The sequence below is a fragment of the Misgurnus anguillicaudatus genome, chromosome 24, assembly GCF_027580225.2.
Source record: "Misgurnus anguillicaudatus chromosome 24, ASM2758022v2, whole genome shotgun sequence".
NCBI classification, from domain to species: domain Eukaryota; kingdom Metazoa; phylum Chordata; class Actinopteri; order Cypriniformes; family Cobitidae; genus Misgurnus; species Misgurnus anguillicaudatus.
In genome coordinates this window covers 43005196-43019645 of record NC_073360.2, presented here as the reverse complement: position 1 = coordinate 43019645, position 14450 = coordinate 43005196, and the positions used below count along the sequence as shown (strand labels likewise).

At 39.5% G+C, this 14450-nt stretch overlaps 2 protein-coding genes across 2 annotated transcripts in view; both read left to right on the top strand.

The window, feature by feature from the left end:
* The window catches only part of LOC141361715 (NACHT, LRR and PYD domains-containing protein 3-like), a 141625-nt gene that overhangs the window by 41174 nt on the left and 86001 nt on the right, over nucleotides 1–14450 (top strand). The gene's annotated exons all lie outside the window — the stretch shown is intronic.
* LOC141361539 (protein NLRC3-like) overlaps nucleotides 1–14450 on the top strand; it is a 29729-nt gene that overhangs the window by 7663 nt on the left and 7616 nt on the right. The window contains exon 3 of the mRNA XM_073863025.1: nucleotides 4250–4363. Coding sequence (XP_073719126.1) covers nucleotides 4250–4363 — 114 coding nt within the window. The remainder of the gene's footprint in view (nucleotides 1–4249; nucleotides 4364–14450) is intronic.

Here is a 14450-nt window from a genome sequence, read left to right as displayed (position 1 = left end):
CATTCGGTGGCGTTACTACGCTACTTTCAAATGGTAATAATTAATGAATATATATTAATTTTTAAGTTTATATGGCTTGTTCGAAAGTCTCGCGAGACGTTAGAGAGGCTGCGTGTGTTGCGAGGGGTGGCTAGTATCACCCTTTAGCGCGCGTAGATGAAACATAGATGAAAGGAGATGACTGAAGCGGAGGATGACCTATGCAAGCTATCGGAGGCAGATCACGCGTGGCCTCAAGTTTGGTCTATGTTTACACTACAAAAGGTCAAAAAGAATAGTTTCATAATGCGATGTATGCTAAATTGTGCACCAAAACGAACTGACATCTCAGCGTACAGGAATTCAAGCTCCAACCTGAAACAACACGGCGGTACGTGTCACTTTGTGCAGTGCCTTATTTTAATATAATTTCATGCGCTGTTTTTGTCTTATGCGCTCTTCTGCAAGCAATGAAAATTACTCTAACCTTACAAACAACAAACGTTCACATCTGCATATTTCCATATCATTTCCTCATAAAACTAAACAAATTGAACAGCATGTTAAGTCTTGCATTAATATAATACGTGAGAACCGGGGCAAAAGTAACGCTGGACGAAAGTAACAAAGCGATTTTCTCAGAGGACTGATAACATTTGCATCCCAAACTATGACAGCATCTTTGCAACCCTTGACAGAGCTGACAAATATCACGTTATTTACTCACCATTTTCCGGGTGTAGATCCAGAAAGGTGTTTTCAACCATAAGTAAATTCCAAAAGCAGTCATTGTTATCTTATAAAGCGTTATGTTTCTCGTTTCATCAATCTACAGGTTATTTAGTGCTCTAACTAACACATCCTGAATTTTGACTTCTCAAGAGTTTTTCAAAATAAAAGTAAATCTGGTTTAAATGTGAGGAGATCCTGTCAGGACGAAAGTAACACTTACTTTTGTACCATTTATATTATTCTAATTTTATTTAATTTAATTTTCATAGTGTTCAAACTGTTGAATTTAAGTTTGTACTGTTGGTTGCTTTTGAAACATTTGAAAAAACTGAAATTTAAAATGAAAATATAATTTCATTATTTTTTACAAAGATAAATTACAAAATATGTTTGCAGTTACATATTAAAGAGGTCATAGTCATGTATAGTTAATAAAAACAAGTGTAACACGAAAATCTACATTGTTTTGTTGTGTTAAAAAAAAGTAACAATTCACCACTTATGTTCAAAGTGAAATTATACTAGTCATTTTACATTTGTTCAAAATTCCACCTGGTATTGATAGACCACACTTGTGAGTTACTGACCACAGCAAAAATATATCTCTGTCTGAAACATTATCTTTAAAAATTTAAAAAAACTTAAAAAAAATCTGAAAAATTTCTCCCCTACACATAACCGGACACCTTACTTAAATGTAGAAAATACATACGAATAAAAACTGGATTAATAAAATAAAAATAAAAGAATAAAGTATGTTTTTAAAGAAACATGTTTTATATATTATAATAAATGTAGAGTTGATTGGCAAAAACAGATAAGTTCCATTTGAAATTCTAAAATAAGCATTTTATCAAGCTCCTTATGTTCATTAATTGCACATTAATGACAATGAAAATAACCTATTCATATAAAAACATGATAACAAACAGCACACACATTCTTTTTTGCTTACTGTAAGCTTGTCTAAAGGCAGATCCAGCCAAATTTAGTTGTAAACGTGAAAATAAATACACAGTTAACTGTCAGAAAACAGTCAGTGTTTGTTTAAGATTTTTTTTAATGACACGTTATGTGGTGTTGGAGGACTGAGATAGACTGCTTTACTTTAACCTAGGTAGTAGTATATAAGCAGAACAATGAGACTTTTAAGGAGAGGTTTGTGAAACCCTCCAAGTAGTCTGAAATTCAGGGATTTTACGCTTCTTTTCAATCAGATTGGAAGTAACGAGTAACTAAATACTTGAGTAGTTTTTTCATCTAATACTTTTTTACTCTTACTCAAGTAAATAATTAGATTGTTACTTTTACTTTTACTTGAGTAAATTCTTGTATAAGTACTTGTACTTTTACTTGAGTACAGATTTTGGGTACTCTACCCACCTCTGCATGTGAGTGAAACGTATAATCTCTTTCAGTAGGGTGCATACGTCTCTGTATATCTACTAAATTATAATTATTAACAAAAGCATTCAAAAAATTTCTTGAAATAGACTGCAAAGGAATTTTGAGCGATGATATATCTAGATATGTGTCAAGGATACAATTAAAGTCCCCTCAAATAACAAGATTTGTTTGGGACAATTTGGGGATAAGAGAAAATACCTTCCTAAATCAGTATTTAAACCATAGACACATAATTGGGAAACCATACATCTCACCAGATAAAATAATGTAACAACCTTCCCTATCTGTTTTCAGATCATTTTCTTTAAATGGAACTCCTTTTCTTAATAAAATAGCAATAAATTTAACAAAAAAATTATTAGATTTGTAAATCTGTCCTTTACAGCTACCTTTTAATTTGTCTTTAGAGTCCACTTTGAGATGAGTTCCCTGCAGAAAAATTATATCTGAAGAGAGAGATTTTAGATGTGAAAATATTTTGGTTCTATTAACTGGATGATTTAATTCTTTAACATTCCATGAGATACATATAAGACCTTTCTGTTACTTTGAGTATAGTTATTTTGCTTAACTAAAAATCAGATCAATCATCTTCACTGTTTGTTTATTTAGGCTCCCATCCCACATTCCCCAAAACAAAAACATTAATCCCATGATCTAGCAGACTAACTAGAACACGCGGTGCGATACAGACACAACAAGTAAAATATAACAACAAATTATGTAACGAAAAAAGCAAATACCTTCAAAAAAGTATCAAACCTTAAACTTCCAAAAAATCGTATCTACACAGCTCCGTAATAAGAAGTACAAAGGGAGCATCTCAATATAAACATGACAACAAGAGTCATTTAAACAGTCATATAAAACATAGTCATATAACTCAGTCCAACGCCATCCTTTACACTGGTTCTGAAATTCCAAAGTTTCTTTCAGCGAACTTGACCGCTTTGTCTGGATCAGTGAAGTAGAATTCTTTGCCGTTGTGCGAGACCTTCAGTTTAGCGGGGTATTGCAGTCCGTATTTGACTCCGGGTTTATACTTCAACAACTCCCTCGCATGTTTAAAAACTGTGCGTTGCTTAACCACATCAGGCAAATAGTCCGGAAAGATATTGATTCTTTCGCCGCTGAAGAGAATCTGCTGCATCCTGGCGCCTTTTGCATTATTTCTTCCACCTCATTGACAAGCATAAAATAAAGGCTCGAGGTGGTTCCTCATTTCCAGAATGGGGCATAGAGCTCGGTGGGCTCAGTCCACGTGCGGGGGTTTCTCTAAAGATAGGGCCTCTGCGAGGAGTCAGCCGAAATCTCTAGGCTTTATTCCGGATTCAGCGCCCCCTTCAATGTTCAGTATACGTATATTTTGTCTTCGGCTGCGACTTTCTAGGTCAGTGCATTTTTCTGTAAGTTGCTCTACTGTACGCTTTAGCATTCCCAGGTCTTGTTCCATCTTAGCCACTGTGTCGGAAGAAGTGGAATCATAACTTTCCAGATTTAATAATTTCGCAGAGTGTTGTCCATCGTAACTTTAATATCCGAGATTGCCGCAATGACCTCGTTTTTAAATGCCGAAAGTTCTCCTCTGATAGTGACAGCGAGTTGTTTGATCTTTGAGTCTATTATTTCTCCAATGTCTGATTTGATTGAAAGAAGGGACGAGATCGCGTTGAGGATGACCGAACTACCCGCCTCGGATGTATCTTCTTCGGGGGCTTCTTCTCTTCAACATTAGAGCCGGAGGTTGTCACGGCCTGATCTGGGGTTTTCCAAGATTTGCCCGACAAGTTTAGAAAACTGGACAAATTAAACCCTAAAGTCGTCTAGTGTTATTGTTGAAACAACACAATTTGTGTCACTTTTAACACAACTTGTGTTTTATTTTAACACAAAATCAACACAAAATGACACATAATGTGTTACAAAAATGTATACATCCTTTCTAAAAGTGTACATTTTTACGGTGCCATCATGAACTGCGTGCTACGCACTCATATCAAAACCAGGAAGTCCCTATATAAACACTTTGTTAAATAACTTTTATTAAAAATGTTTAGGTGTTATTTTATGATGATGATTTTTTAAAAATATATTAGTAATGTTAAAGTATTAAATCTGTTGTGTATTATAGTTCAGATCATCAGAAGAGATCAGATTCCGAGTTCAGCTGTGTGTCTATGAAGAGTGATGCGTCTATGCCTCATCCATTACAGTTTAAGAGTGAAGAGACAAGGCCTGCACACAGGTATAAAATATCTATGAAAATCTATGTATTTTGACATTTTGTTTACAATTGTGTATTTTGAAAAAGAGATGCGAAATTATTCTTCATTTTCAGACATATTTATGCAGAGAGACACATTTGTTCAAGCACCCAGTTAAATTTACAGTCTTTATATTAAAATAGTTTAAAGAAATCATATTATGAAAATCTGACTTTTTCCATGTTTAAGTGCTGTAATTGGGCCTCCCCTGCATCTATCCTAGAAAATGTAAAAAAGATCAACCCAGTAACTTAGTATTGGTAAACCATTCACAGCAAGCATGTAAAAAATAGGTAATTGAAATTTGGCTCCCCTTGTGATGTCAGACGGGGATAATACTGCCCATTAATCTGCACTATTCAACCACGCCACTGCCATTTAGTGCGAAAATCATTTGGATTTAAAACGACACATTTTTGCTCACACCTACAAAGTGGCAATTTTACTATGCTACAATAAATTATCTATATTGTATTTTGAGCTAAAACTTCACATTTGAACTATGACGACACAAAAGATTTTTTTGACATCTTTAAAAATTCTTGTGAAATGTCCGCTTCAAATGAAAAGGTCATATGAAAGTTTTAGTAAGTTACATTCACCAGTGAAAAACTGTAGAGTTAATAAGGTAATGTGAAAAATCTCACTAATATAAAAGTATTCTGTTCTGGTAGATACGTCTCTGTATTGTTGTTTTCTTTTTTGTAAAACTGTAATACAGTCTAAAATAAACACTATGTTACAGTCAAATATGTGCAGCTTCAACATAAATATAATAACCACATACATATTACAATATGATTCACTCAAATAACATGAAGAAATGGGCTAAATAAAGCATAGGCAAATGAATAATCATAAATTAGGCTTAACAGCCTGATAACTCTGAAAATATAGCCCAGTTAAATGCTAGTGGTTAGCATGACGATTAGCATTAACTTGATTTTCACTGAAAATAAATGCTTTTAAACAACAGTAGTAGAATGTCTACACATGTTTTAACTACTTAAACAACTGCGAGGGACCATACTCACTGATGGATCTATTCCAAGGATAGTCAAATAACTGTAGTGGAGGAGCATTCAGTCTGCATGCACCATAGATATGTACACTAGATGTCGCCTTGGCTACGGCAGTTCATTTGACTGAATGCGTCAAATAGAGCAGCCATCTTGAAACAGGGGAACCCCTCATCAGTGTCATTGTAGGCAATGATGTAAAGTAAATAAAATCACCATAAATCGTCATGAACGCGATTTTCTTGGTTTTCTTTTGGTTCGTTTCAACAGTCAGACATGTATTTAGCATTGAGTCCAGAAAATTTTTTAAATTTGGAAATTATGAAAATCTACTTTTTCTAACTATAATGCATAGTTCTAGTAGGCCTAACATCCAAACGCAGCACAAAAGTCCGGCATCATCTATGAATTCGAAGTACAGGCGGAGATAGCAGCTTTACCTAGCAACTCCCTATGACAAGACCCCTGTTCTAAGATGACAGAGGTTTTGACGCATGCTTAGAACCCCAAGGCCACATCTAGTGTATGTGCATTAGAGCTGAAGATCTTTGCCCGAACCCGACGGGACCCGTCGGAACCCGACGGGCTCGGGCGGGTTCGGGCTTTATTTCTAACATTTTACACGGGCTCGGGGCGGGCTCGGGCTTCCGCTCCGGCTTTGTGAGGTAAATGAGCAGTCAAGTTCAGTAGCGCAGGACCGCGCTGAAGCCATTTATTTAATAATTTTCCTAATCAAAAACATGTAGCCTAATCTTGGTGAGTAAAGGTTTTTCAATGTATAACTAAATATTAATTGAGTCTTAAATACATAATTTAGACAGAGGATATAGACTAATGTTGGCAGTAATGGAGAGAAGTGCCGACGCAAATCCCACGGAGCCTTTCTCTTAATTTCGTTATTGCCAAATACCCATCTTAATTCAGAATGTATTATCTTAATTTAATTCGTTAAGAAATAATATTTTTATTGGCCTATTTATAGTGTATTGCATAGGCCTATATAGAATGAGATGTTACAATGTTACAGATGACTTATTTTATTTCTTTGTTTCAACTTCCAAGTTTGCGTGTAGATTATTAGTAATGAATAAATAATGTTAAAACCTGTGTAAATTTCTCATTCTTTACAAAAGCTGTGTGTGTGCGCACATATAAATAATGTCGTGCTGTAAACGGGTTCGGGCTTTTAAAAAGCTGTCAATCTAAATGTACGTTCGGGTTCGGGCTGCATTATGTCGGGCTCAGGTCATTTCGGGCCTAACTTTTAAGGCCCGATTACAGCTCTAATGTGCATGCACAACTGTTGATGATCTCCTTACAAGCAAAATGACTCCAAATACCACCAGATGTCGCTACACATCATTAACAAAGCACTGTGACACTGATAGGAGTCAGAACATAAAGTGTAAAGTGATTCTTGATTTTCATTCTTGCCATTCAGACAAATTATAACCAAAACCGACTGTTTATGACATCTTTGCCCTTATTTCTTCTCATTCTTTTGATGCGTGTAGCTCATTTTTTATAAGCTTTTACCTCAATTCTTACAAATGGCCCCTTTAACGGTTGGGTAAAAGATGTTGATCAAAAACAACTTCAAATGAAACTGAGGCATGGTCTGAAATCAGTATATTGTGAATTTTAGAGTTTAGGATATTGAAAATAAGATTGCTGTCCACTAAAAAAAATCTATACAAGTGGATACATTATGTACATGTGAGTGATACGTATAATCTCTTTCAGTAGGGTGCATATGTCTCTGTATATCTACCAAATTATAGTTATTAACAAAAGCATTAAAAACAATTCTTGAAATAGACTCCAAAAGAATTTTGAGCGATTAACTATTTATATATGTGCCAAGCACGCAATAAAAGTCCCCTCCAATAACAAGATTTGTTTGGGACAATTTGGGGATAAGAGAAATACCTTCCTAAATCAGTATTTAAACCATAGACACATAATCGGGAAACCATAAATCTCACCAGATAAAATAATGTAACAACCTTCCCTATCTGTTTTCAGATCATTTTGTTTAAATGGAACTCCTTTTCTTAATAAAATAGCAATAAATTTAACTGAAAAATTATTAGATTTGTAAATCTGTCCTATACAGCTACCTTTTAATTTGTCTTTAGAGTCCACTTTGAGATGAGTTCCCTGCAGAAAAATTATATCTGAAGAGAGAGATTTTAGATGTGAAAATATTTTGGTTCCCTTTCAGTCGGTCACTACGACGTCACGTCGTGACCGACAAATTGGGAACTCGCTTAGAGAGACCAATGTGCTTCGTATACTACTAAAACGCCAATGAACTTGGCATTGAGATATTTGCATAATGCTGGCGCCACCCCGCCAGGTGTGTATATACGCAGCAGGTGCAAATATGGAAATTAGCTTTATCGCTTAGAAAGCCGGCATTATCTGCAACTGAGAAGCTACTTGCTCTTCTGGGAACGGTTGCTGAAGTTGATTGACAAGCAGTACTAACACATCGGACGCTCGCAGTATTCCACTGCATTGCATCTTTTTGTTTTGAGTTTAGTGTGTGCGTTGCCTCTCCCTGTGTGCATCATCAGCTGAGCACCTAAAGAGTGATTTCCCTAAAAGAGTGATACGTGAGAGCTCTGTGTCTTTTTAAAGACAGCCACTCTCTCGTATATTCGGAGATCAGCGTCCTTTTCAGGATAGCTTTTCGTCCGTGCGATCTTGGATGCGAGAAGTATAAGGGCTCCAGTGACGGTCACGAGCGGTGTCTTCGTGCTTGGGCATCGAGCACTCTGAGGCTGCGTTCGTGGAGAGTTTTTGTTCTCTCTGTGAGAGCATAACCCTTTTGGATTGCGGAGACGACTGTCGTTTCTACAGGAACGATGTCCACGCCTTTGCAGTGCTGACGCCGCCATGGTGCAGCTGTCAAGCGCTCGCAGGACGCTCTTCGCATCACTACGCTGAGTAGGACGGAGGATGCCTCCTCCACCTACAGGCCTTCTCATCCTCAGCCGGTTGAGGCTCCGGTGGAGACTGCAGAGTCGTGTTCTACGATTTCTGCCGAATCCATGGGTCACTTCTGCAGCATCAGAGGGGTGCCCATTTTTTCCCCTCCGAGGCGGAGTCGTCCCGGAGATGGCGGCCGTGCCCGCTCGGGCAGCGGAAACGGTAGAGTTGGAGGGGTTAACCCCTCTCTGCCCGAACCGTCCCGCCCACATGATTGGTGCTTCGGAGCTGCTCGGGCCTCTCGGTCCTCACCTCCTGTCCCTTTCTTTCCCGACGGCATGAAGAACTGACGTGATCAGCTTTCATCCCTTACCTCCCTCACTAACGGAGCCGCTAAGGGCAGGGACCCCTTCAGTGGAGCGGGGGGTTGCGATGCAGCTGCGTTCCTGGAGGGACCACCCAACTCTTCCCTCCCGTGTTTGTAGACAGTCGTACGGTTACGGGGGCTGCCCATCAGGCATGCGGAGAGGCAGCTTCAGCCCTGCACGCAATAACGTTGCTGCAGGTTCACCAAGCGAAGGCTTTAGAGATTTACGAGGGAGGCCGTGACCTTCAGTCGTGCGATGTCCACCACAGTGGTTCAAGATCGCCACCTTTGGCTGTGTCATCTAGCGGTAGAATAGTGATACTACACAGCACTGTCCATCCCCAGCGTTAAAAGAACACTTTATCTATTTATTATCCACCCCCATGTGTTAAAAATGATTACTGTTAATAAAATAACTGCAAATAGTGTTGAAATTAATTAATAAAATTAGTGTCTAACCCTATATTAGAAAGCTCCGTCAATTGCTTGACACTGTGCAATGGCTTATCTTGCATTATTGGAAGACTTGGCAAATCATCCATTCCGCCGGGAGCGCATTTTCAAAGATCGCGGCGATGATGCTGGTTATGCGGCTGTCCAAGGAAAGTTCTGTCATTGTCCTCCTACAGTTGCACCGATTTCACGTCGGTGTGCTGTGACGCGTTATTTTTTTGGCTGATAATTTAATGTCAAACCACTTTTTTATTTCTAGAAGTGTTCTTATACACAACGAAATTAAACTCACTGGTAACATATTTCCATGCAGATTTGTTTTCTTTTGTTAGTCATTCCTCCCGCAATAAGTGAACCAACCAGGATGTGTTATTAGGATTTAACCTCATCCACCAGTAACTCAATTTCTGTGTCTGTGAATTTCATCTTTTACGCTCTCTTTGCCATTATTGCGATGAGGGAAAAAGCACAACCACGTGACTTATAACGGGAGGTGTTGTCACCATATATGGTTCATTGGAGGCGTTTCGGAATGCAAATGACCATAAACGTGCACGAGCATGGTGCTTAAGAACACATGGGATTTATCATCAAGGATAACTTACTGATGTGTGTACGAACCACGTGCGCACGTTTGATAAATCCCGATTTTTTTGTACTTAGGCACAATCTAAATTTCATTTGTAGGTACAAATATAGATTATTTTTTACGCAATGTTGATAAATGAGGCCCCAAGTCTCAGGTCAGTGTCACACAGACTGTAGATGTTTATGCTGTCACAGCAGACACACCGGCAATCTCCTCGTACGGTTCCTGGGTGCTTGGCTTCAGTTCCCAGCCCGTTTCGATGGGTTTTACGCAAGATTCGCCTCGGTTACGAAATACAATTACCGGCACACCCCCAAAATTCTCGGGCATTCGTTTCACTATAGTGAAAGCGTTCGATGCACATGTACTGCATGCAAAAGTCGATGTCCTGCTGGTGAAGGACGTTTCGAGCCGGTCCCTCTTACCGAGATGATGATAGGGTTTTACAGCCTTATCTCATAGTACCCGAAATACGCGGCGGGTTATGGCCGATTTGATTTATGCACCAGCTCTACAAAGGTGATCCTTTAGGATAATAACGCCAAGGCTTGTATTTCAATATTCAGATTGGTTTGCAGCCTTAGACCTGTAAGACGTGTACTTCATGTGTCCATCTCCCCTTGCCTTAGACCGTTTTTTCGCTCTGTGTCGTGGGGTGGGCATATTATTAAGTACAACCATTCCAGCTGTCTCTCTCTCTCCGTGTCTCCATGAAAGTGCTAGTCACGGCATTAAAATCTCAGAGAGAGAGCGTTGTTCCCATTCTGCTTATATTTACGTCAACTTATAATAGCTCGTTCTTGGCAGACGTGCGCAAACACAGAGAGTTAATGCTTCGGCATCTCGCTTGTTGAAGTTGTCAGGTCAACTGGGAAAGAGCAACTTTGCCCTGTGCAGAGGATCCTTTTTCTCAGTATGGAAATAGACTCGATCGATTTATTGGCGTGTTTTACAAGAGCGCGCCCCCAGTCAATTCTGACTTGCCTTGGTTTAGTTCGAGGGAAGTACGCGATTTCAGAAGCTCCTGGACATATGCCAGCAGCTGCGGCTGTGACACCTCTCGGGCTGCTTCATATGAGACCGCTTCAGCGTTGGCTTTACGATCGAGTCCCGAGGAGAGCGTGGCGCAACGGCATACACCGTGTAAACATTACACCTGCGTGTCATTTCAATTTTACCCCGTGGTCAGACCCAGCATTTCTGATAGCAAGATATGCCCCTGAGGGGTCTCCTGGCATTCTATAGCACATGCGATGCCCCTAGCACGGGATTTCCATGTATGGTCATTGAGCGCGCGCAAGATTTAGGTGATTTATCGCAAGTGGTATCTAACACCATCGACGCAGTACGAGCACCGTCCACAAGACTGGCTGACGCGCTTAAATGAAACCTTTTTCGTCACCTGGTGCTCTTCGCAAACGCGAGGACCCCAGAGAATGTCCCATTAACATTGTGCTTTTATATCTTCAACATAGGTTAGATGGTAGGCTGTCACCCTCCACCATTAAAGTTGATATCGGCGCTATTTCTGCGCATCACTCACTTATCAACGGCAGATCAGTTGGCCAGCATGATTTGGTTATTAGATTTTAAGAGGCGCTCGCAGGCTAAACCCCTCGCGCCCTCCCTCTATTCCTCCTGGGACCTGTCCATGGTGCTGAAAGCCCTACAGCAGTGGTCTCAAACTCCCTGCCCACGGGCCATTTGCGGCCCGCCGTCCCCCTCTCTGCGGCCCGCGTCAACTTTCAAACATATAAAATAATCTGGCCCGCAGAAAGATTTGTATTCACTTTTTTTATATTCGTTTGATTTTTTATTTAAACGTTCAAGTGTTCGTTCACATGTCGCGTCTAACAATGCGTTAAAACGAGTCAAAGCATTACTTTCCAACGTGCTCGAGAGCGGAAGTTGTGCTCCGGGGCGTGGGTCGCGTCACCAGTTGCTACGCAGCCATGAACCGCACGCTCCGTGATGTCGAGGATCACTGAATGCGTGATCGGATTTTAATTCCTCAACTGAACCTCGCGTCAATCATACCATTGTCACCATGCGATCAGTTAATCTGGTCGGGACTTTGTAGTGTTTGTCTAGAGAAGATTTGTTACTTCCGGGTGGATATCAGCTGTTACTCAGAGAAGATCGAGCTGCGGTGGGCTTAGTTCACCTCACGTCACAGCATCTAATGAAAACACCGCATATGGAGGCAGAGCGCTAGATGTAATGCAACACATTTTAAACTACAGATAAGAAAAGAGCCATCAAAGTGCCCAGGTTAAGAAAAGAGAAAAGATGAGGAGAAATGTAAAGAAGATAAAAGTATGTATACTGCTATATATAATGAAGTATAATATATTATTATGTAGCTTTCTATTCAATTACACATAGAGCAGTACTATTATTTTTTCTGTCCAATATATCTTATACAGTGGGGCAAAAAAGTATTTAGTCAGCCACCAACTGTGCAAGTTCTCCCACTTAAAAAGATGAGAAAGTCCTGTAATTTTTATCAAAGGTACACGTCAACTATGAGAGACAAAATTAGGAAAAAAATCCAGAAAATCACATTGTCTGATTTGTTTAAGAATTTATTTGTAAATTATGGTGAAAAATAACTATTTGGTCAATAACAAAAGTTCATGTCAATACTTTGTTATATACCCTTTGTTGGCAATGACAGAGATCAAACGTTTTCTGTAAGTCTCCACAAGGGTTTTACACACTGTTGCTTGTAGTTTGGCCCATTCCTCCATGCAGATCTCCTCTAGAGCAGTGATGTTTTAGGGCTGTCGCTGGGCAACACGTATTTTCAACTCCCTCCAAAGATTTTCTATGTAGTTGAGATCTGGAGACTGGCTAGGCCACTCCAGGACCTTGAAATTATTCTTACCAAACCACTCCTTCATTGCCCGGGTGGTATGTTTGGGATCACTGTCATGCTGAAAGATCCAGCCACGTTTCATCTTTAATGCCCTTGCTGACGAAAGGAGGTTTTTAGTCAAAATCTCACGATACATGGCCCCATTCATTCTTTCCTTTACGTGGATCAGTCGTCCTGGTCCCTTTGCAGAAAAACAGCCCCAAAGCATGATGTTTCCACCCCCATGCTTCACAGTAGGTATGGTGTTCTTTGGATGCAACTCAGCATCTTTCTCCTCCAAACACAAGAAGTTGAGTTTCTACCAAAAAGTTATATTTTGGTTTCATCTGACCATATGACATTCTCCCAATCTTCTTCTGGATCATCCAAATGCTCTCTAGCAAACTTCAGATGGGTTCGGATATGTACTGGCTTAAGCAGGGGGACACGTCTGGCACTGCAGGATTTGAGTCCCTGGCTGCATAGTGTGTTACTGATGGTAGCCTTTGTTACTTTGGTCCGGGCTCTCTGCAGGTCATTCACTAGGTCCCCCCATGTGGTTCTGGGATTTTTGCTCACCATTCTGGTGATCATTTTTACCCTATGGGATGAGATCTTGCGTGGAGCCCTAGATCGAGGGAGATTATCAGTGTTCTTGTATGTCTTCCCTTTTCTAATAATTGCTCTCACAGTGGATTTCTTCACACCAAGCTGCTTACCTATTGCAGATTCAGTCTTCCCAGCCTGGTGCAGGTCTACAATTTTGTTTCTGGTGTCCTTTGACAGCTCTTTGGTCTTGGCCGTAGTTGAGTTTGGAGTCTGACTGTTTTAGGTTGTGGACAGTTGTCTTTTATACTGCTAACAAGTTTAAACAGGTGCCATTAATACAGGTAACAAGTGGAGGACAGAGGATCCTCTAAAGAAGAAGTTACAGGTCTGTGAGAGCCCGAAATCTTGCTTTTTTGTTATTGACCAAATACTTATTTTCCATCATAAACTGCAAATAAATTCCCAAAAAAATCAGACAATGTGACTATCTGGATCCTTCTCCCCATTTTGTCTCTCATAGCTGAAGTGCACCCATGACGAAAACCACAGGCCTCTCTCATCTTTCCAAGTGGGAGAACTTGCACAATTGGCGGCCGACCAAATACTTTTTTGCCCCACTGTATAACATGGACTAATTCAAAAGTTATGGGATCACTTTCAATTATTAATATTTTCCCACATATAATAGAAAATTAATTAAAACTGAAATAACAAAGAACACAATGAAGTCAATACTATGACTGAAAACAATCTAAAATAAATCAAAACAGAAACACTTACTGGTGGTAATTTTTATAATAGTTTATAAATGTATACAGGAATTAAATTTGTTAGTTTAGTGGAAGGTTTTAATAGATCTTAGTTAAGATAAGATTAAGAAAAGATTTACTTAGGCTACTTTTATAAAATAATGTATATTAAAAAGATAAAACCATTGCTTATATATTTTCAAGTATTATTATACATTAAATAATAGAAATTAAACATGACATTTACAGAAACATTGTACTTTTTTGAACATTAAAATAGCTCTGCGGCCCCCCGATGAACTGTTTGTCTTAAAAATGGCCCCAAGCCGGTTTGAGACCCCTGCCCTACAGGGACCCCCGTTCGAGCCTTTGCAGTCTGCGAGTCTGAAGTTTTTGTCAATGAAGACTAGAGCCCGACCGATTTATCGTTTTGCCGATTTTATCGGCCGATATGAGCATGTCGCAGATATATCTGTATCGGCGTATAAGCCGCAGATATGAAGCCGATATGAACGTTCCTTACAGAAAACATTAAATGCTTTTGAAAGATG